General features: G+C 44.5%; 2 protein-coding genes across 3 annotated transcripts in view; one reads left to right on the top strand and one right to left on the bottom strand.

The window, feature by feature from the left end:
• The window catches only part of LOC121009269 (ficolin-2-like), a 231,123-nt gene that overhangs the window by 68,733 nt on the left and 138,558 nt on the right, over nt 1-23,832 (bottom strand). The window lies entirely within an intron of this gene.
• LOC121009273 (ficolin-1-like) lies at nt 965-22,094 on the top strand. 2 transcript variants are annotated; one of them, XM_040442278.1, is made up of 9 exons: nt 965-1,152; nt 2,498-2,611; nt 2,924-2,977; nt 6,612-6,650; nt 7,326-7,453; nt 9,255-9,384; nt 10,001-10,135; nt 10,779-11,035; nt 22,057-22,094. In XM_040442278.1, exons 1-8 carry the CDS (start codon nt 1,083-1,085, stop codon nt 11,024-11,026), a joined length of 918 nt encoding a protein of 305 aa, XP_040298212.1. In that variant the 5' UTR covers nt 965-1,082; the 3' UTR covers nt 11,027-11,035; nt 22,057-22,094. The 2 variants fall into 2 exon arrangements, with proteins under 2 accessions (XP_040298212.1, XP_040298211.1); XM_040442277.1 differs by having other exon boundaries at nt 10,779-11,032; nt 22,054-22,091.

Below are 23,832 nucleotides of genomic sequence, written 5' to 3'. Positions count from 1 at the left end.
TGGTCTCCCCCTCACCAGACTCTCCCCTCTCCAATCTATTCTTAATGCAGCAGCCAGGGTCACCTATCTGTCCAACCGCTACTCTGATGCCTCCGCCCTGTGTCAGTCATTGCACTGGCTACCCATACACTATGGAATCCAATTCAAACTGCTCGTCCTCACCCACAAAGTCCTCTACAGTGCTGCACCACCCTACATCTCTTCCCTCATCTCTGTCTACCACCCTACCCGTGCTCTCCGTTCAGCCAATGACTTACGACTGACTTCCACAAAAATCCAAACCTCTCTCTCCCGGCTCCAAGATTTCTCCCGAGCTGCATCGGTTCTCTGGAATTCCCTACCCTAAGAAATCAGGCTTAATCGCAACATGCACAGTTTTAAGCGTTTGGTAAAAACACATCTTTTCAGAGTGGCCTATCACCTCCCTTGATCTAACCTCCTATAGCCCATTTATCATTCCCTGAAGCTAAGCCTCCACTGCACCCAGAAGCACTTCGTATATTGGCTGCTGACCGGCTCATGTGGCTTTACATCTGCTCCCCTATTCTCCCAAGATGGCTGGACTATCGTACATAACAAGCACGTCTACCTTTTGTGTCACCCCTATCCCTTCATAGATTGTAAGATCTTGCGAGCAGGGCCCTGATTCCTCTTGTTGTAATAATTGACTTGTCTGTTGCTATGTTATTTATGACTGTTTGTACATGAACCCCTGAATTGTAAGGCGCTGTGGAATATGTTAGTGCTATATAAATAAAGATTATTATTATATTATTATTATTATTGACTGCTTTCGGCTTGTTTCACATCTGCATGAAGCAGATCCAGCAGGCTGTTCCCAGCCAGAGCAGCCTGCCAGACCTGCTTCACGCAGATCCACAGGATAGGTCATCAATATTAGGGGCTGGAAAACCCCTTTAAGCCTGTTGGGAAATATTTCATAAGGACATGGTTGGGAAAGTACAGCAGTGGGGCGGAGGGGCGGCACATGACATATATAAAAGGGAAGGGTCTTGACAACAAATTTAGTTAGAAAGTCCATGTGGAGTCTTTAAGACCGGTGTAAACTTCTCGAGGACGTCATGCGTGTGCCAGTACTACTCCTGTTTGGAATGGTGTCCGGGCTCTGTAGCAGTGATCAGTCATGTCCGGGTGAGTACTTCATGAGCAACTGATCATTACTCTTTAGGCCGTGTTCACAGGTTATAATTGCATTGTGGGTTTTTTCCATGATTTAGTAAAAATGATCACAACAGTAGCACAGATTTATGATATCACAGTCATAAGAAAAGAAAAAGAAAAGCAAAACGATTGCATTGTGTGAACAAAATCACAGAATAAAGTATTCAAAAGGCAAAAGATGCTTAAAACCCCTAATGCTGTAGCGTATTTTTACCACCTGAATGTTACCCATAAATCAAAATTAAGGCACATTGAAACCTGAGGTTGCCACACCTCCATGCATACATATACAAACAAAGTCACAGAATAGAGTGGTCAAAAGGCAAAAGATGCTCAAAACCCCTAATGCTCTAGCGCATTTTTACCCGGGGTGAGCAAATCCTGCCCATGTGGTCTGTTGCTAACAGCAATCCCCAGCAAAAATGCATACAATCACAGAGGATCACATGTGCAGGATTTGCTCCCTCGGTTAGTAATATGGGGTTTTGAGCATTTTCTGCTTTTAAGACCTGTGTAGGATGTTTTTGTGGTACATGTGGTCCGCTACCGGCATCCTCCATTATATGCATTTTTGCTGGGGATTCCTGTTAGCAACAGACCACATGGGCAGGATTTGCTCCCCCGGGTAAAAATGCGCTATAGCATTAGGGGTTTTGAGCATCTTTTGCCTTTTGACCACTCTTTTCTGTGACTTTGTTTGTATATGTATGCATGGAGGTGTGGCAACCTCAGGTTTCAATGTGCCTTAATTTAGATTTATGGGTAACATTCAGGTTCACCTGGGCAGCCTGCATCACATGACCCAGTTATAGGTGGGACTCAGAGCCTCCTCCCTTCTCCCATTGTATGTGTGATTTCACGCTGGGGGTAACTGGGAGCTGCTGGCTGTGTGTCAGACTTTATGCACCTAGAATAAATAGTCCATATGTCATAGGTAGGTTAGCGTTAGATCCCGTGCCACATTGAGAGACCTTGACGGGGTGCGCGGGTTCTTGATATAAGAATATAATGGCGAAAGTCTCATTTTAATATCAGTGTGAGGGTTTTACCATATATTGTTGATTGCATCTACCATTGTAGTGCACCATTTTCAGTGATTTTCATTGTGTGAACACAGCCTTAACCACACATGTTATATATTAATATGAAGGAAAGTCAGGAACCAGCACAATATCAGTAAATGAACTCACCATACTGTGTATGAGTGTATCTTGTATTTGTTCCTTAGGTCTTCATTTCGTTTTCATTTTCATCTCTATTACATGCTTGTAATATTTTAGTTATCCTTTATATGTGTGTAATTTTTTATTGACAGAAGTGAAAGTTTTAGGCATTGGGGACACAGACAAATTATCGATTCTTCGAGGCTGCCCTGGTCATCCTGGACTTCCGGGTCAAAAAGGAGATGTTGGGGCCCCAGGAGAAAAAGGTTGGTACAAGGCGAATAACTATTGATGTTTATGGAACTATAGAATATCGCCATATGTTTCATCTTATAAAGTGTCTCTCGACATTCATAAATCTATGAATTTAAAGTAAATGGGCACACATACCATAGGGGTAGTCCATGTGGCTGCTATGGGGCTCCAGGTTGATCTTGACCCCATTGTGATGGACGGTGAGATCTTGCACAGGGATGTGGTGGTGTCAAGTAGAAAGGGGCCTAATGTTTACCTTCGCTATGGGGCCCCCGTTCTCTATGTATGACACTGTATATAAGTCTATTGGTATTTTTTTCCAGGGCAAATGGGATCCATGGGGGGACCAGGAAAGTTTGGACCTCCTGGTGAAAAAGGTTAGTATAGAACTAAAAAATAATGTAATAATGTGAAGGCCATCTTTCTGGAGCCCTCCACTTTTAAAGGGGTTGTCCAACTTTTTAATACTGATGACATATCCTCAGAATTCAGTGCTTTTACAATGTTTTTCATATTGGTCTGGCCGCAAACTGTGATCAAGCAGGATAGTACCAAAAAAACAACAAAAACAAACAAAAAAAAAAACAACACACACCTCTGCCATAAAAAACGCCTAGATATCGCAAACGCACAGATATCGCAAGTGCGTTTTTTTCAAAATATTTTATATTGGTTCATCTATAAATAGTGATTCAGCAGGATTGCCGCAGAAAACGCACCGGTGTTGTAGAAAACGCACAGAAATCGCTAGTGCGTTTTTTTGAATTTTTAGAATGTTTTGAAGTCTTGATTTCATGATCATGAAGCTGGATCACAGTTTGATGTCATTTTATGTTGGAAGAGCTAGTAAGTGGTTTTATCGTATTGTAATTCATATGTTGGACCTAATGAATATCGCATGTGCGGCCAAATTAAGTGATCCACATCGGGATCTCAATGTGGCTGAGGTCCCAGAATGCCTCGCTGAAATGAAGGAGGGTATATAAGAGAAAGTGATTGTAGTAGCTGTCATTACCGCTGAGGAAGGGGCTTGATCCCCGAAACGCGTCCGGTGCATGACAGCAAAGGTTTTACGTTGAAGTCCTGAGGTGCTGACATTGAAAGGCAGCCCCCCGGGCCCCCAGCCAGTGAACTTTTGTGCGGATACAGGCACACAGTCCGGACTCTAGGACCCAACTCACTCACCAGTCTTTCAAAGAGCCGCGTGAATCACGTGGGACGCAGCCAGGTCACGTGGGACGCAGCGTTCGAGACCTTCAGACCACACGGGACGCCGATGTGAGTCTAAGTGGCTGTTCAAGGATTATCCTACGGTGACACAAGAGGGGTAACGTACTTTGCCCCATGGGGCTATATTGATGCATCCACTTATGCGATTTTTATCATGTGCATACGCCACATTTGGCGTTTGAATGCGGTCATATATACGCGACACACGGCGATTGAGTGCGGTCCCTGATTTGACCAAATAAGATCGCACATCTCGATATCAACACTGCAGCGAGATTCGGACTACCCATATTGGGATCAAGTCCATAGTTTGGATTGGCGGTTATTTGTGCATTGATATTCGTGTATTTGTATAACACATTGTAATAGGGTCCAACAGGTGACAGGAGTGTACAGTAGGTGAACCCGATTTTGTGTCAATCTCGCTCTCTTTCTCGGCGAGATTGAGCACATACGAGCCCCATCGCGGGAGCCAGCGCCGAGCTGGCTTGCCGCGATGGAGACAGAGCCGTCATAGAAGCGACGGGAGATCCGACTTGGATTCCCGCCAATTCTACACGTGTGCGGCGTTTGTTATGAATCCTGAGGGGGAAGTCCCCGCCGGATTTTAAATAAAAATCCGGCCTGGGTCCCGCCCTCAGGAGCATACCGGGCCCTTAGGTCTGTTATGGGTTGTAAGGAGAGCCCCCCCTACGCTGAAAAAAACGGCGTAGGGGGTCCCCCTACAATCCATACCAGACCCGTATCCAAAGCACGCTACCCGGCCAGCCAGGAAGGGAGTGGGGACGAGCGAGCGCCCCCCCCCCCCTCCTGAGCCGTACCAGGCTGCATGCCCTCAACATGGGGGGTTGGGTGCTCTGGGGCAGGGGGCGCACTGCGGCCCCCCCACCTCAGAGCACCCTGTCCCCATGTTGATGAGGACAGGGCCCCTTCCCGACAACCCTGGCCGTTGGTTGTCGGGGTATGCGGGCGGGAGGCTTATCGGAATCTGGGAGCCCCCTTTAATAAGGGGGCCCCCAGATACCGGCCCCCCACCCTAAGTGAATGAGTATGGGGTACATCGTACCCCTACCCATTCACCTGCAAGAAAAGTGGTAAAAACACAAATAAACCACACAGTGTATTAAAATATTTTATTTTTCTGCTCCGGAGGCCGCCCCCTGTCTTCTTTATTAGCTCTTTTACCAGGGGGGGGCTCTTCTTCTTCCGATATCCCGACGGGTCTTCTCCGCTATCCGGGGGGTCTTCTCAACTCTCCGGGGTTCTCCTTCTGTCTTCTCCTTCTGTCTTGTTGTCTCCTTCTGTCTTCTGTCTCCGGGGTTCTCCTTCTGTCTTCTCCGCTATCCGGGGGGGTCTTCTCAACTCTCCGGGGTTCTCCTTCTGTCTTCTCCTTCTGTCTTGTTGTCTCCTTCTGTCTTCTCCTTCTGTCTTGTTGTCTCCTTCTGTCTTCTGTCTCCGGGGTTCTCCTTCTGTTTTCGAGTATGTTTTATGACAGCCTTTTATGTGAGTATTTGATGTGTAATAAATAGGTTATTTGACACCCTATACTGGATGTTCTCAGGTAATTGAGTGCCCTCCAAATATATACCTACTTTGCATTTTCTGAATCGGATTTGGGTGAATCTGTGGAGTGAGCACCGGGTCCTTGGGGAGAAGGCGGGTGAGCCGCTGAATACTAGTATACTCCCAAGTAGAAAGGGGCCTAATGTTTACCTTTGCTATGGGGCCCCCGTTCTCTATGTACGACACTGTATATAAGTCTATTGGTATTTTTTTCCAGGGCAAATGGGATCCATGGGAGGACCAGGAAAGGTTGGACCTCCTGGTGAAAAAGGTTAGTATAGAACTTTAATGTATAATAAAATATTATATAAAAATAATGCAATAATGTGAAGGCCATCTTTCTGGAGCCTTCCACTTTTAAAGGGGTTGTCCAACTTTTTAATACTGATGACATATCCTCAGGACAGGTCATAGATATCTCATAGGTGGGGGTCTGCCTCTCAGTACCCCCATAATCAGCTGTTTGGAGAGAATGAGGTGTGTGCTGCAGCCTCTTCCTAGGCCACGTGATGTCATATTCATTGGTCACATAGCCTAGTCGGAGCTCAGTCCCATTCAAGGTAAAAACCGGGAGAGCAAAAACAATGGCAAATCAGAAACCAAAGGGAGGTATGATCCAAACTCGAGAAGACACGTCAGGGTTCCAAATGTCAGGCAGAAGAAAGTCCAAGTTCAAGCTTCCTCCAGGGCAGCCATTGCACAGTCAGAAATTCATATGTTTTATGGATTTATAACATGTTGTTCACATTGACAAGGTCGAGCTGGCCCCACCAGGGTATCAGAAGATCCACCGGCGAACCCATTCTCTCATACGATAATGAGCCTGGTGGTGCAGGTGATGTTCTGATATAGTGAGTGGAGATTCCTTGTGCCTCCGCACAGGCTCAGTGCACATGGCTTTTTTGTGTGCATGAGGTCTGAAGGAAAGAGTAGGGGAGTAAGATTTCTAAGAAGCCTGGGTGACTGTGTGACACAATTATGACCCCCATAGTTGCTAACATGGCTGCTGCAATTGTAGTTATTTCCTGGACATGGCATCAAGAGGATAAAGGTCTTAAAACATCAGGACGTAAAAATCTTTCCATCGTGTATTTTCAGATCTTTCAAACAACGGGCACATTTTATGCTCTGCCAACTATCTGAGCGCTGTGGGAGGATATGGAAGGACAACTGCTCTTATAACACTCGCTTACATTTATATATATATTTTTCTTACAGGAGAGAAAGGAGATAGAGGGACGACTGAGCCAGTCTATGGTAAGTTATGTGTCTAGACCCCATTACCTGGGACAATGATAGTCCAAGTGATTGTTCCCGACCATGGTCCTGTGTAAGCATGTCCATCAATCATCAACAGAGACAACGCTCTTTTCTTGTTGATCACATTATCGTTAGTCGGCAGCACATCCCCTCAGTTAAGAAGGAGAAGTGAAGCTGACAGTTATGCAAACTATAGGGGGACGAATCCACGATCATCCTCACATATAAATTATAACTACACCATGTAAATTGAAGAAAATGTGCAGCTTACTACATAGACAATCTAAATTTGTTATGGCTGAATATCTGCCCGCGTAAATGGACCCCTACTGAGAGCTGAACTTCTACTCCACCAAGGATCCCCTGACAATAAGTTGATGCCAAGGTCTTCTGATGGTCGGACCCAATGTGATCAGTTGTAATCCGTGAGGGAACCTGACAGCAAGTGTTCAGTTCTCCTACAGCACCACCACAGGGGAGATTAAGTATTGCACAATTTCCTTTGAAGTTAATGGTATGTCTGTGTGCTCAGACATACAGGGCCCTCTGGAGCGAAAGATGCTCTTTATAGCTGCTTTCTGCTCCTCCTGATAGGTGACAATCCTAAATGGAGAACCCTATCCTTCTAATAACTCAAAGTTCACTAAAATAATTTTTCTATATGTCTCCTAGCTGCCAGGAACTGCAAAGAAATACGATATCAGGGGGCAGTCCTCAGTGACTGGTACACCATATACCCAGATGGCAGCCAGCCCCTGAAAGTTCTGTGTGATATGGACACAGATAATGGAGGATGGATTGTAAGTATATACAACATGTGAACGGGAAGTCACAAGGAGGTAATTTTTTTATCCAAATTTTTTTTATTGGCATGACAAAAGACAGAATCATAACACATCCATATTGGAGGCAATGACCTCAATAAAGCAAAAATCTGTTAAATTCACATTTTGCAAAGGATTCTTTCCAGTCAAAACCAAACCTACAGTTTTTTATTTTATTTCCCATCCTACCCTGTCCCCCCTCCCTCCGTACTCTCCCCCCCCCCACTCCCTCCCCACTTTTGTCCTCCCTGAACGTCTCGGCTACTCAATATCAGTACTATCCCTATTTCTGGGAATAACACAGTCTAATCTATTTCCCTTGTAAGACCCATTATTCAAACTTTTAGGTCCCCCAACTGGTCCTTCAAATCTTCTTGTAGGTACCAAGCTGTGAATTTAAAGGGTTCCATCAGTGTGGAGTATTCTGATTTGGGAACATAATGTAATATAAATATCTTCCATGTTTTGTACAATTTTTTCCCCAATATTTCTTTCCTGGTGATAGCATCACGCCATTCTAAATGAAATAAATGGTTGATTCGACTCAGCAACATTTCAGCACTGGGGATGTCTGCTGACAACCACAGTGTCAATATGCATCTTTTTGCTTCCAGCAATATCTTATAATCAAGCACAGACAATCCCTTCTTCTCTCTGCCCCCCTCAATTTCCGTTGACTCTTTTTCTTCTGCTTGAAATATGACTAATAGTGGCGATAATTCAGACCGGCTATTACCGAGCCGTTTCATTATTGAAAACACTTGAGACCAAAATCTACCCAATCTGGAGCATGCCCAAAGACCATGATACAAATCTGTCCCTGGAGTATCACATTTTGGACAAGCGGTAATTCTATAGGGTCTAGCTTGTGAAGACGGTAAGTCAAACCCATATATTGCCCGGTGAAGTACCTTGAACTGGGTTTCCCTCATCTAGGAGATAATTTATTGGAAAAATGTGGATCCATCACAACCATATCCTCTCCTATGAAATTTAATCATAGCTTAGAGCGGCTGCATCTCCATATTTGCCTTTGAGCAGAGAAAATGTTTTTGCTATATGATTCATGTAGTTTCTAGGATAGTGGTAGTGTCACAGTCCCTCAGGTGACAGATGTCAGGAGATCAGGGAGACTGGTTGAGCTTGGAGGAATCTAACAGCCTCCTTGATTTCTTTTGATTCAGTGTTTATAGGGTTAATGACTACTTTCCTTGTCTCAGCTGTTGCTCAGTGGTCATCACTTCTACCCTTTATAGTCTGACCCCACCCTTCTGACTATGCGGTAGATTGCTGGAGTGTGGTTCTCCCTGTGTTCCTGCTAAAAAATTTTTTACAACAGAAGCTAAGTGTCTCGCTTGTTTGTATTTTGTCTTTTCCCCTTGGTTGTTGTTGCTAGGCCTCAGGGAGATGCTTGTTCCTTCATCTGGGAAGGAACAGGTTGTCTCAGCCCTGCCAATATCTTTAGGGATCCTCATGGTCTCCAGGGCTTCCAGGTTCCTGTGTATGTGCATCTCTACCTTCAGGGGGTGGCCATACAGTTAGGAGTCAGGGACAGGAGTAAGGTTCTTTAGGTAGTGACCCTTTCCCTTCCCTAGTTTTGAGGCCTAGTGGCTTTTCCCTTTCCCCCTCGTTGTCGGTGTGGTGTTTACTCCTTTACCTCATCCAGGACAGGTAGCCTTCTTGTAGACTATATTGTTCAAACCAGGACTATTCATTTCTTTAGTTTAGCCACAACCAGTAGGTATGTCTCAATAATCTGGTCTTCTCTTCCCTTTAGGTAATACAGAGACGTTGGGATGGGTCAGTAGACTTCTTCCGCACTTGGAATGCTTATAAGAAAGGCTTTGGAAGTCGGCTAAGTGAATTTTGGCTGGGGAATGAAAATATTCATCAAATAACTTCAACAGGTAATGAGAAACCCGTAGATCATCTCATTGATTTTTTTCTCCTCGTTACTCGACCCATTACTTTGTATCCAAGGCTGAAGGGTCTATAACTGGCTGTTGCTAGCCTGTTATCGACTAGCTGACCTAGAGCTCCATTATTTGAGGGCACTGCTCATCATATTCCCTGATTTATGAAACTATGGGAGCTAGATTAGGTTACAGTTTTGGTTTCTGCATCTACCCAAAGTTCTTGAGATCCCCCTACCATCTCTTCTAGGCCGCACATAATGGCTATGTAGGACTAAAATGGGCCATACACATAAGATAGCTGTTGGCCTAATGCTTGTTAGATCAACAGTTTTCTCCATCTCCACCTTCCCACTCCCAGACATGATATGTACTTGCCTGGTCAGTTCCGGTCATAAGACCAGGTATATAACACAGGCACTGGCTTGATTGTAGGGATTGCAGTGAGGTTTGCATATAAATATTTACTCTATGACTAAAGTGTTATATGGTCCCCTTTTTGTTGATGGAATGAGTTGAATTTTGGAAAGGCTCTTCAAGCCCATTGCCATGTTGTTGTAGCTATTTTAGTTTCCAGCTTCTAAAAGATTCTGTTTTTATTTATCCCCAGGAAGATGGGAATTACGTGTTGATCTACAAGATTTTGAAGGCAAAATAGTGTTCGCCAAGTATTCAAGCTTCAAAGTATTGGATGAATCTGAGAAATACAAATTATTACTTGGAGCCTATCAGAAAGGAACTGCAGGTGAGATGCAATTTGGTCAAGTTGTCTGCTATGTGATTTGTTTACTGTCAAAGGAACTTTCTAACAAGCTAGAATTATCCAAAGCAGAGAAGCCCTTTAAGTGAATTTAACATTAATTGTGGCTGCTATAGGGAAAGGAGGAGGTCCAGCCCTGGTTCTACCCATTTCCTTTGTTACTGCTTGACTGAACAAATAAGGGAGTGAGGAACTGGCTTAAGGGTCATAAAAAGGGAGTGGTGTGGTGAGTAATGCCGTCCCATTAACTAATTACCATACATCTGCATTGTTTCCTCGGTCTTCATTGGTAATGGCCACAATTCGGATTACTGCACGGACATTACTAATGAAGACAGAAGAAACAATGCAAATGTAATTACTTAATAGGACGCAGCTGCCACTCGTATGAATGCAAAGTCACATCCTAAGTACAGCATGGCCAACCTTGTATGGTTGTAACGGTTCAGTCCTTGTTGGCAAAACGATAATTAGGCTTGCCTTTTGAACTTTGCTACCGCATTCTACTATGTATGTATCTAATTATATATAGTGAAGTTTTCCATAGAATAAAGTCAATAGATGTGAGGATGAAGGCCGGTAAATCTTAAAATGCTCTGATATTTGATATGTCTCTGTAATTCTTCAGGTGATTCTATGGGAGAACTAAACAACATGAAGTTTAGCACTAAAGATGAAGACAACGACACTTATGAGGGCAGTTGTTCCTTAATGTATAAAGGTGGCTGGTGGTATGGCAGTTGTCACAAGGCAAACCTTAATGGACTCTACCACCTAGGAGAGCACACATCCTATGCAGATGGCATCAACTGGTATACTGCCAGAGGGCATAAATACTCGTACAAGCATGTGGAAATGAAGATTAGACCTGTTTAGACGGAGGAACTTGTGGATTTTCAAACATTTGTTAAAAATTTCTTGTATTGATTTTATAAAAGTCTTGATGGATGGCAGAGCACTATGTATGGATGCCTCTGACTGCATGGGTCTGGTGGGTGAAGGGTTCAGTTTGGCTGTAGTAGGCTGAGTACACTGGCTGCCTGGTCATAGTCATAGCTAGGCTTTCCTTCACCTGGGGAAACAATAAAGTTCTCTGCTCTAGGCCTGTATCTAAATACCCTGACCAATGTGTGGTGGCCCAGCACCCAGTGCAAATGTCTCACCAGCTTCTCTTCCCCATAGATAGTCCTTGTAAATAGCTCATTTTATAGGTTTGGTTCTAGGTAGGACTGGGAAAATGTAGGCATCCTGAGCCTAAGTGCCAAAGCCATGCCTGGACCTCCAATTAACCACCGATGACTCCACATGCCACCATTTCTAATGTTGATATCCTGCATAAAATGTATGTAAATCAATAAATCTATGATATTCCTATGATATTCCTATATTTTCATTGACTGCTTTATTGATGTGAGTCAGGAATTTCCTCTGATTAAAACAGGATTATGGACCCCATATATTATAACTGTCTACAGAAAAACCTCCCCCACCTACAATTATGACACAATTTATAATTATGATACAATTTATAATAATAGTCATTTTTAATGTGACAGTGCTGTCCATAAGGAGAGCGTCATGTCCCCAAACTCTGAGTGTTACGTATTATTAGGCCGGGATATATGTCAGTGGATTTGATTCGGATTTAGACACACAATCTGCACCTAAATGTGTGCTTGTATCTTGTAAGTTATGCCCAGTTCATTGTCTGAGAGGACGGAGTGTAACACAAGCCAAAGGGAGCATCTCAAGACACTAGATGTGGCATTGAAGCCCAAGCTGACAGACAGGTCCACCACAGGAATGATGGCATGTAGTCCCTGAAGAAGAACATGCAAATGAACAAGGATAAGGGTCATACAGCTCACCACTAAACTACTTAGCAAGGTCAAAATCCGTGAAAATGTGACGGTGCATGGAAAAGCAGCTCCGAAAACGATTTTATTGGTCACTTCTTAAAAAGATCTATAAAGTGCAAATTCACACGTTACGCGTTTCAGATGCATGTCGTCCTTCATCATGGCATCAACTTACAATGTGCAAACAGACATTTACAAGACAGAACCTGGGTCCAAATACACACCTCCAGGATCTAATTGTACTGAACACCAGTGTTAACCCCTTGAAAGCTTGAAGGACAAAAGCCACTAATAAATTACACCTGTTCCACCTAGCAGTGGAAGGAACGGTATTGTTATAAACCATAATTATCACAAAAATGTAATAAAAATATGTGTGGGTGTCTAGCTTAAGAATCCAATGAAACTCTCAAGCCCGTACCTTTTGGATCTACTCTCCTCCGCAAGGTGGTTTAGGTACCTGTTCACAGCCCATACCTCGGCAATTTTTTTCATACTAGGCCACGTCTCTAACTCTGGCCCAAAGCATAATTACTGACTCCGTCAGAACTGCAGCAGCTGGGGATCGCTTAGGTGAGTATAAGTTCATTTATTTTTGTACAGCTTGTGGAGCCCCTGGGACTATTCTTCTCTTGTGCTTCAATATCCATTTAAATATTAGCATAAAAATCATCGGATTATAGATATTTTAAGGTCGAAATTGCGCCAAATATTGAAGTTATGGTCTAATATACATGTAGAAACCATGCAGATAGTTCAGTAAGGAGAAATTTAGTAAATTTAATAATGCACATTTATGCATTAATTCTCCAGGTCAAAAAGAGGGACATTTAAGGATCAAAGAGGGACAGAGGGACGTGGGTAAAAAAGAGGGACTTTTAAATACAAAAAAAAACCCTATGGCCCAGAATATCTTAAATCAATATAATGGTTCCAATAGCCACAGGCTATCAAAATTCAGTTTTTGTCCTTAAATATAACTCTTTAAAATATAACCTTTATTTTTATATTAGTAAAATATGAACCAAAAAGTGCTCAAGTGCATTAAAAGTTTCAGCCTGCACCTAGTTATGCTTTAATGTTTTATTAATGATATATAGTGAGGGTATTTTATTCATACCCTTAGGCATCTTTCACACAGGCGAGATTTCCGCGCGGGTGCAATGCGTGAGGTGAACGCATTGCACCCACACTGAATCCGGACCCATTCATTTCTATGGGGCTGTGCACATTAGCGGTGATTTTCACGCATGATTTTCGCAGCATGCTCTATTTTGTGCCTCTGTGTGGTTATAAGGGAAAATAATAGCATTCTTACTACAGAATGCTAAGTAAAATAGTGATGGAGGGGTTAAAAAAAAAAAAATTTAACTCACCTTAATCCTCTTGTTTGCGACGCCCGGCTTCTCTTCTTTCTTCTTCTTTGAGGAAAAGGACCTGTGGTGACGTCACTGCGCTCATCACATGATCCATCACCCCTCCATCACTATTGTACTATGCATTCTGTATTCAGAATGCTATTATTTTCCCTTACAACCATGTTATAAGGGAAAATAATAAAATCTACACAACACCTAACCCAAACCCGAACTTCTGTAAAGAAGTCCGGGTTCGGGTTTGGGTACCAATCATGCCGATTTTTCTCACACGCATGCAAAACGCATTAAAATGTTTTGCACTCGTGCTGACAAATCGCGCATTTTCCCGAGACGCACCCGCATCTTGTCCAGTGTAAGAGGCCTTACACTGGACTGGATTGTTTGTCACTACAATAGCAGCCAGCTGGAGTATAGCTACATAGTTGTATCTTATAGATGAAATGCCATTATGTATCTCTTGCAGCAGTATTGCTCCCTGTGCTGCTAAGGAAGCTATAATACTTCTCTCATTGTCTAAATATAAAGATCCCCCTGCCTGGATCGGTATTAGGGGGCGCCTGCAGCACATCCCTCCAATCCTTCAGCGTACTGGGTGCATAGCTGTTTATTTAAAACTATAGTACACGCTCCCCCGACTTGTTTCGCCGAGTAACACGGCGTCTTCAGGGGTAAGGAGCTGCTAACCAGAGCGGATCTTTTTACCACTATTTACATGGAGCAGTAATTCCACCTCTCACTACAGAAGCCTATCCGGATCCGTCCTGTGTCACTGGACATTAATCACTGCCAATCCCGATGTCCAATATCATTTTGCAGAATCTAATTGGTGTGCTTTGCGATGACCTCTTACCTCCCTCCTTCCTGCGCCTGTGCTGCCAACTTTGCCTCCGTGGTGCTAAACCACAGGGGCACTGCTCATGACTTTGTACTTAGTTGTTTATGAGGGATTCCTTATGCGCATGTTTTTAGACTTAGAAGTATTCCCAAACCTTTTCCTTTCTTTTATGCATGTTTTGGGACTTAGAAAAATTCTTTATTTTTGTCTCCTATTAGCGCTTGTCGCAGGACTTAGGCTACTTTCACACCTGCGTTTGGTGCGGATCCGTCTGGTATTTGCACAGACGGATCCGCACCGATAATGCAAACGTTTGTATCCGTTCAGAACGGATCCGTTTGCATTATTCTTTTTAAAAAAAAGTCAAAGTCAAAACGGATCCGTCCTGACTTACATTGAAAGTCAATGGGGGACGGATCCGTTTTCAACTGCACCATATTGTGTCAGTGAAAACGGCTCCGTCCCCATTGACTTACATTGTAAGTCAGGACGGATCCGTTTGGCTCCGCATCGCCAGGCGGACACCAAAACGCTGCAAGCAGCCTCCAGAGCGAAATGGAGGCGGAACAGAGCCAAACTGATGCATTCTGAACGGATCCTTATCCATTCAGAATGCATTAGGGCTAAACTGATCCGTTTTGGGCCGCTTGTGAGAGCCTTGAAACTGATCTCACAGGCGGACCCAGAAACGGCAGTGTGAAAGTAGCCTTAGATAGTTTTTGGACTTAGTATTTTATGCCCTGATGTTTTGAAAATATATGTAGTCTATTGTTCTCATCCCTCCTTTATAACCAGATCTTGATCTTATTAAAGTGGTGATTAATGATAAATAATCAATGTTCTTACTTTATGAATTTTATTTTTAATGATTTATTTTTTTATTATTTATTGTGTGTCATGATTGTGTTTTACAGTAAACCATGCATCATAATTTAGAGAATAATTTATTTATAGGCTCATTTTCTCCTTTATAATTCCCTATTTTTCTTTTTATCTATGTCAGAATTGTGTTTTTATACAGTCGTGGCCAAAAGTTTTGAGAATGACACAAATATTAGTTTTCACAAAGTTTGCTGCTAAACTGCTTTTAGATCTTTGTTTCAGTTGTTTCTGTGATGTAGTGAAATATAATTACACGCACTTCATACGTTTCAAAGGCTTTTATCGACAATTACATGACCTTTATGCAAAGAGTCAGTATTTGCAGTGTTGGCCCTTCTTTTTCAGGACCTCTGCAATTTGACTGGGCATGCTCTCAATCAACTTCTGGGCCAATTTCTGACTGATAGCAACTAGGGATGAGCGAACCCGAACTGTATAGTTCGGGTTCGTACCGAATTTTGGGCTGTCCGTGACACAGACCCGAACCCGAACATTTTCGTAAAAGTCCGGGTTCGGGTTCGGTGTTCGGCGCTTTCTTGGCGCTTTTTGAAAGGCTGCAAAGCAGCCAATCAACAAGCATCATACTACTTGCCCCAAGAGGCCATCACAGCCTTGCCTACTATTGGCATGGCTGTGATTGGCCAGTGCAGCATGTGACCCAGCCTCTATATAAGCTTGGGTCACGTAGCGCTGCACGTCACTCTGCTGATACAAGTGTAGGGAGAGGTTGCTGCTGCGACGTTAGGGCGAGATTAGGCAGTGATTAACTCCTCCAATAGACTTCATTCAGTGATCGATCTACAGCTGTGGATCATTGAAGTGCTGATATTCAATTGCTCACTGTTTTGAGGCTGCCCAGAGCGTTTTTCGTTCACTTTTTTCTGGGTTGATCGGCGGCCATTTTGTGTCTTGTGGTGCGCCAGCACAAGCTGCATCCAAGTACATTTAACCATCAATAGTGTGGTTATTTTTTGGCTATATCCTACATCAGGGTCAAGCTATCATCAAGTGCATTTAACCATCAATAGTGTGGTTATTTTTTGGCCATATACTACATCAGGGTCAAGCTGAGCCTGTCACAAAGTTATTCTCAATAACTTCACACACACGCTACTGTTCAATTCCAAGTCTAATTCTGTGTGTAAACGTATACCTGTCACCCAGCGCCTAAAAAATAGGCCTCACATTTATATTCATCCAAATCTGTCATTATTGCTTTAGCTGGTCAAGTTATTTAGTGTCCGTCAAAGCACAGTTTTTGTTCTGGGTTGAAATACAATTCCCAATTTTGCAATTCTCTAAATTAGTGGTTTCTGCTGTATCAGGCCTACTTTAAATCTATCCCTAAAAGGGTATATTAGATTCAAGGTGCTGATAGGGTAATTCTCAATAACTTCACACACACGCTACTGTGCAGATCCAAGTCTAATTCTGTCCGTAAACGTATACCTGTCACCCAGCGCCTAAAAAATAGGCCTCACATTTATATTCATCCAAATCTGTCATTATTGCTTTAGCTGGTCAAGTTATTTAGTGTCTGTCAAAGCACAGTTTTTGTTCTGGGTTGAAATACAATTCCCAATTTTGCAATTCTCTAAATTAGTGGTTTCTGCTGTATCAGGCCTACTTTAAATCTATCCCTAAAAGGGTATATAAGATTCAAGGTGCAGATAGGGTTATTCTCAATAACTTCACACACACGCTACTGTTCAATTCCAAGTCTAATTCTGTGTGTAAACGTATACCTGTCACCCAGCGCCTAAAAAATAGGCCTCAAATTTATATTCATCCAAATCTGTCATTATTGCTTTAGCTGGTCAAGTTATTTAGTGTCCGTCAAAGCACAGTTTTTGTTCTGGGTTGAAATACAATTCCCAATTTTGCAATTCTCTAAATTAGTGGTTTCTGCTGTATCAGGCCTACTTTAAATCTATCACTAAAAGGGTATATTAGATTCAAGGTGCTGATAGAGTAATTCTCAATAACTTCACACACACGCTACTGTGCAGATCCAAGTCTAATTCTGTCCGTAAAAGTATACCGGTCACCCAGCGCCTAAATAATAGGCCTCAAATTTATATTCAGCTAAATCTGTCATTACTGGTGTGCCTGTATTAGTGTAATACGGTACCTAAATAGATAACCAGATAGTGTTAGGTGTCTGTAAAAAAAGGCCTGAATTTGAATTCAATACATTGGCCCGAATAATATTTTTTTTATTGTGGTGAACGGTAACAATGAGGAAAACATCTAGTAAGGGACGCGGACGCGGACATGGTCGTGGTGGTGTTAGTGGACCCTCTGGTGCTGGGAGAGGACGTGGCCGTTCTGCCACAGCCACACGTCCTAGTGTACCAACTACCTCAGGTCCCAGTAGCCGCCAGAATTTACAGCCATATTTGGTGGGGCCCAATGCCGTTCTAAGGATGGTAAGGCCTGAGCAGGTACAGGCATTAGTCAATTGGGTGGCCGACAGTGGATCCAGCATGTTCACATTATCTCCCACCCAGTCTTCTGCAGAAAGCGCACAGATGGCGCATGAAAACCAAGCCCATCAGTCTGTCACATCACCCCCATGCATATCAGGGAAACTGTCTGAGCCTCAAGTTATGCAGCAGTCTCTTATGTTGTTTGAAGACTCTGTTGGCAGGGTTTCCCAAGGGCATCCACCTAGACCTTCCCCAGCGGTGGAAGACATAGAATGCACTAACGCACAACCACTTATGTTTCCTGATGATGAGGACATGGGAATACCACCTCAGCACGTCTCTGATGATGACGAAACACAGGTTCCAACTGCTGCGTCTTTGTGCAGACTGAACAGGAGGTCAGGGATGAAGACGATGCAGGGGACGATGAGGTCCGAGACCCCACATGGAATGAAGGTCGTGCCACTGACTTTCACAGTTCGGAGGAAGAGGCAGTGGTGAGACCGAGCCAACAGCGTAGCAAAAGACAAAGAGGGAGCAGTGGGCAAAAGCAGAACACCCGCCGCCAAGAGACTCCGCCTGCTACTGACCGCCGCCATCTGGGACCGAGCACCCCAAAGGCAGCTTCAAGGAGTTCCCTGGCATGGCACTTCTTCAAACAATGTGCTGACGACAAGACCCGAGTGGTTTGCACGCTGTGCGATCAGAGCCTGAAGCGAGGCATTAACGTTCTGAACCTTAGCACAACCTGCATGACCAGGCACCTGCATGCAAAGCATGAACTGCAGTGGAGTAAAAACAAGAAAAAACACCTTAAAAACAAGGAAGTCACTCAGGCTCCCCCTGCTACCTCTTCTGCTGCTGCCGCCTCGGCCTCTTCTGCTGCTGCCGCCTCGGCCTCTTCCTCCGCCTCTGGAGGAACGTTGGCACCTGCCGCCCAGCAAACATGGGATGTACCACCAACACCACCACCTGCGTCACCAAGCATCTCAACCATGTCACACGGCAGCGTTCAGCTCTCCATCTCACAAACATTTGAGAGAAAGCGTAAATTCCCACCTAGCCACCCTCGATCCCTGGCCCTGAATGCCAGCATTTCTAAACTACTGGCCTATGAAATGCTGTCATTTAGGCTGGTGGACACACACAGCTTCAAACAGCTCATGTCGCTTGCTGTCCCACAGTATGTTGTTCCCAGCCGGCACTACTTCTCCAAGAGAGCCGTGCCTTCCCTGCACAACCAAGTATCCGATAAAATCAAGTGTGCACTGCACAACTCCATCTGTGGCAAGGTCCACCTAACCACAGATACGTGGACCAGTAAGCACGGCCAGGGACGCTATATTTCCCTAACTGCACACTGGGTAAATGTAGTGGCGGCTGGGCCCCAGGCGGAGAGCTGTTTGGCGCACGTCCTTCCGCCGCCAAGGATCGCAGGGCAACATTCTTTGCCTCCTGTCTCCTCCTCCTCCTACTCAGCTTCCTCCTCCTCTTCTTCCACCTGCTCATCCAGTCAGCCACACACCTTCACCACCAACTTCAGCACAGCCCGGGTTAAACGTCAGCAGGCCATTCTGAAACTCATATGTTTGGGGGACAGGCCCCACACCGCACAGGAGTTGTGGGGGGGATAGAACAACAGACCGACGAGTGGTTGCTGCCGGTGAGCCTCAAGCCCGGCCTGGTGGTGTGCGATAATGGGCGAAATCTCGTTGCAGCTCTGGGACTAGCCAGTTTGACGCACATCCCTTGCCTGGTGCATGTGCTGAATTTGGTGGTGCAGAAGTTCATTCACAACTACCCCGACATGTCAGAGCTGCTGCATAAAGTGCGGGCCGTCTGTTCGCGCTTCCGGCGTTCACACCCTGCCGCTGCTCGCCTGTCTGCGCTACAGCGTAACTTCGGCCTTCCCGCTCACCGCCTCATATGCAACGTGCCCACCAGGTGGAACTCCACCTTGCACATGCTGGACAGACTGTGCGAGCAGCAGCAGGCCATAGTGGAGTTTCAGCTGCAGCACGCACGGGTCAGTCGCACTGCGGAACAACACCACTTCACCACCAATGACTGGGCCTCCATGCGAGACCTGTGTGCCCTGTTGCGCTGTTTCGAGTACTCCACCAACATGGCCAGTGGCGATGACGCCGTTATCAGGGTTAGAATACCACTTCTATGTCTCCTTGAGAAAACACTTAGGGCGATGATGGAAGAGGAGGTGGCCCAGGAGGAGGAGGAGGAAGAGGGGTCATTTTTAGCACTTTCAGGCCAGTCTCTTCGAAGTGACTCAGAGGGAGGTTTTTTGCAACAGCAGAGGCCAGGTACAAATGTGGCCAGACAGGGCCCACTACTGGAGGACGAGGAGGACGAGGATGAGGAGGAGGTGGAGGAGGATGAGGATGAAGCATGTTCACAGCGGGGTGGCACCCAACGCAGCTCGGGCCCATCACTGGTGCGTGGCTGGGGGGAAACGCAGGACGATGACGATACGCCTCCCACAGAGGACAGCTTGTCCTTACCTCTGGGCAGCCTGGCACACATGAGCGACTACATGCTGCAGTGCCTGCGCAACGACAGCAGAGTTGCCCACATTTTAACGTGTGCGGACTACTGGGTTGCCACCCTGCTGGATCCCCGGTACAAAGACAATGTGCCCACCTTACTTCCTGCACTGGAGCGTGATAGGAAGATGCGCGAGTACAAGCGCACGTTGGTAGACGCGCTACTGAGAGCATTCCCAAATGTCAGAGGGGAACAAGTGGAAGCCCAAGGCGAAGGCAGAGGAGGAGCAAGAGGTCGCCAACGCAGCTGTGTCTCGGCCAGCTCCTCTGAGGGCAGGGTTAGCATGGCAGAGATGTGGAAAAGTTTTGTCACCACGCCACAGCAAACTGCACCACCACCTGATACGGAACGTGTTAGCAGGAGGCAACATTTCACTAACATGGTGGAACAGTACCTGTGCACACCCCTCCACGTACTGACTGATGGTTCGGCCCCATTCAACTTCTGGGTCTCCAAATTGTCCACGTGGCCAGAGCTAGCCTTTTATGCCTTGGAGGTGCTGGCCTGCCCGGCGGCCAGCGTTTTGTCTGAACGTGTATTCAACTCGGCAGGGGGCGTCATTACAGACAAACGCAGCCGCCTGTCTACAGCCAATGTGGACAAGCTGACGTTCATAAAAATGAACCAGGCATGGATCCCACAGGACCTGTCAATCCCTTGTGCAGATTAGACATTTATAACTACCTCCCCTTAACAATATATTATTCTACTCCAGGGCACTTCCTCATTCAATCCTATTTTTATTTTCATTTTACCATTATATTGCGGGGCAACCCAAAGTTGAATGAACCTCTCCTCTGTCTGGGTGCCGGGGCCTAAAAATATCTGACAATGGACTGTTCCAGTGGTGGGTGACATGAGGCCTGATCCTCTGCTATGACATGAAGACTGATTCTCTGCTGACATGAAGCCAGATTCTATGTTATGGGACCTCTCTCCTCTGCCTGGGTGCCGGGGCCTAAATTATATGACAATGGACTGTTCCAATGTTGGGTGATGTGAAGCATGATTATCTGCTGTGACATGAAGACTGATTCTCTGCTGACATGAAGCCAGATTCTCTGCTATGGGACCTCTCTCCAATTGATATTGGTTAATTTTTATTTATTTTATTTTTATTTTTATTCATTTCCCTATCCACATTTGTTTGCAGGGGATTTAACTACATTTTGCTGCCTTTTGCAGCCCTCTAGCCCTTTCCTGGGCTGTTTTACAGCCTTTTTAGTGCCGAAAAGTTCGGGTTCCCATTGACTTCAATGGGGTTCGGGACGAAGTTCGGGTCGGGTTCGGATCCCGAACATTTCCGGGAAGTTCGGCCGAACTTCTCGAACCCGAACATCCAGGTGTTCGCTCAACTCTAGTAATGGCCACACAATTCGGATTACTGCACGGACATTACTAATGAAGACAGAAGAAACAATGCAGATGTAATTACTTAATAGGATGCAGCTGCCTCTCGTATGAATGCAAAGTCACATCCCAAGTACAGCATGGCCAACCTCGTATGGTCGTAACGTTTCAGTCCTTGTTGACAAAACGATAATTAGGCTTGCCTTTTGAGCTTTGCTACCGGGTCCTCATTCTACTATGTATGTCTCTAATTGTATATAGTGAAGTTTTCCATAGAGTAAAGTCAATAGATGTGAGGATGAAGGCCGGTAAATCCAAAATGTTCTGATATTTGATATGTCTCTGTAATTTTTCAGGTGATTCTATGGGAGCTCTAAACAACATGAAATTTAGTACTAAAGATGAAGACAACGACACTTATGAGGGCAGTTGTTCCTTATTGTAAAAAGGCGGCTGGTGGTATAACAATTGTCACAATGCAAACCTTAATGGACTCTACCACCTAGGAGTGCACACATCTAATGCAGATGGCATCAACTGGTATACTGCCAGAGGGTACAAATACTCGTACAAGCATGCAGAAATGAAGATTAGGCCTGTTTAGATGGAGGAACAGTCCCAGCAATTTGTGGATTTTCAAATATTTGTAAAAAAAATTATTGTATTGATTTTATAAAAGTCTTGATGGATGGCAGAGCACTATGTATGGATGCCTCTGACTGCATGGGTCTGGTGGGTAAAGGGTTCAGTTTGGCTGCAGTAGGCTGAGTATACTGGCTGCCTGGTCATAGTCATAGCTAGGCTTTCCTTCACCTGGGGAAACCATAAAGTTCTCTGCTGTAGGCCTGTATGTAGGCCACATGCCACCATTTTATCCATGTTGATATCCTGCATAAAATGTATGTACATCAATAAATCTATGATATTCCTATATTTTCATTGACTGCTTTATTGATGTGAGTCAGGAATTTCCTCTGAATAAAACAGGATTATGGACCCCATATATTATAACTGTCTACAGAAAAACCTCCCCACCTACAATTATGACACAATTTATAATAATAGTCATTATCAGTGCTGTCCATAAGGAGAGCGTCATGTCCCCAAACTCTGAGTGTTACGTATTATTATGCGGGATATATGTCAGTGGATTTGATTCGGATTTAGACACAGAATCTGCACCTAAATCCTAACTGTGTGCTTGTATCTTGTAAGTTATGCCCAGTTCATTGTCTAAGAGGACGGAGTGTAACACACACCAAAGGGAGCATCTCAAGACACTAGATGTGGCATTGAAGCCCATTCTGACAGACAGGTCCACCACAGGAGTGATGGCTAGGGTTGAGCGAACCCAAACTGTAAAGTTCGGGTTCGTACCGAACTTTAGGATTTTTGGACCCCGGACCCGAACTCGAACATTTCAGTAAAAGTTGGTGTTTGGCGATTTCTTGGGGCTTTTTGAAAGGCTGCAGAGCAGCCAATCAACAAGCGTTTAACTCTGTGCCCTTAGAAACCATCACAGCCATGCCTACTAATGGCATGGCTGTGATTGGCCAGTGCAGCATGTGACCCAGCCTCTATATAAGCTGGAGTCACGTAGTGCTGCACGTCACTCTGCTGTTACTAGTGTAGGGAGAGGATGCTGATGCTGTGAGGGAGAGAATAGGAAAGAAACTTTAATCAGAACTCCAATTAAACTCAGCGATCTACATAGATTTAGTTGTGTGGGTGCAGTGCACAATCTTTTTACTCTGCCCTGAGCCCAGTGACAGAGAAAAATAACTTTTATCCGTCTGTTAGTTAGGTGGGCAGCCATTTTATGCAAGCTCAGTGCACCAGCACTGCATATGTGTTTTTATGACATTGAAATCCAAGCTTGAAATACTGCAATAATAATCTGGATTTAAAAAAACACACATTTTTGGCAATATCCTATATCTGGTGCCTTTGCAGCATTAGTCGGTGTGCAATTTAAGCTAGAAATTTTGGGCAAAGTACTTACCGTAATATTGCAGTATTTGCTGCATCTGTTATTGTTAAAACAAGCTTGAAATACTTCAATCATTTTCAGGCTTTGAAAAAACACCCATTTTTGGCAATACCCTCCATCTTGGGCCTTTGCCGCATTAGTCAGTGTGCAATTTAAGCTAGAAATACAGTTTTATTTTTCTGGGTTTTAAAAAACACCCTTTCTGGGCAAAATACTTGTGCCTTTGCAGCATTAGTCGGTGTGCAATTTAAGCTAGAAATTTTGGGCAAAGTACTTACCGTAATATTGCAGTATTTGCTGCATCTGTTATTGTTAAAACAAGCTTGAAATACTTCAATCATTTTCTGGCTTTGATAAAACATCAATTTTTGGCAATACCCTCCATCTGGGGCCTCTGCC

This window comes from Bufo bufo, chromosome 8 (genome assembly GCF_905171765.1).
Source record: "Bufo bufo chromosome 8, aBufBuf1.1, whole genome shotgun sequence".
Classification (NCBI taxonomy): domain Eukaryota; kingdom Metazoa; phylum Chordata; class Amphibia; order Anura; family Bufonidae; genus Bufo; species Bufo bufo.
Note: the sequence above shows the minus strand (reverse complement) of the source record. Positions and strands in the feature narration are given on the sequence as shown.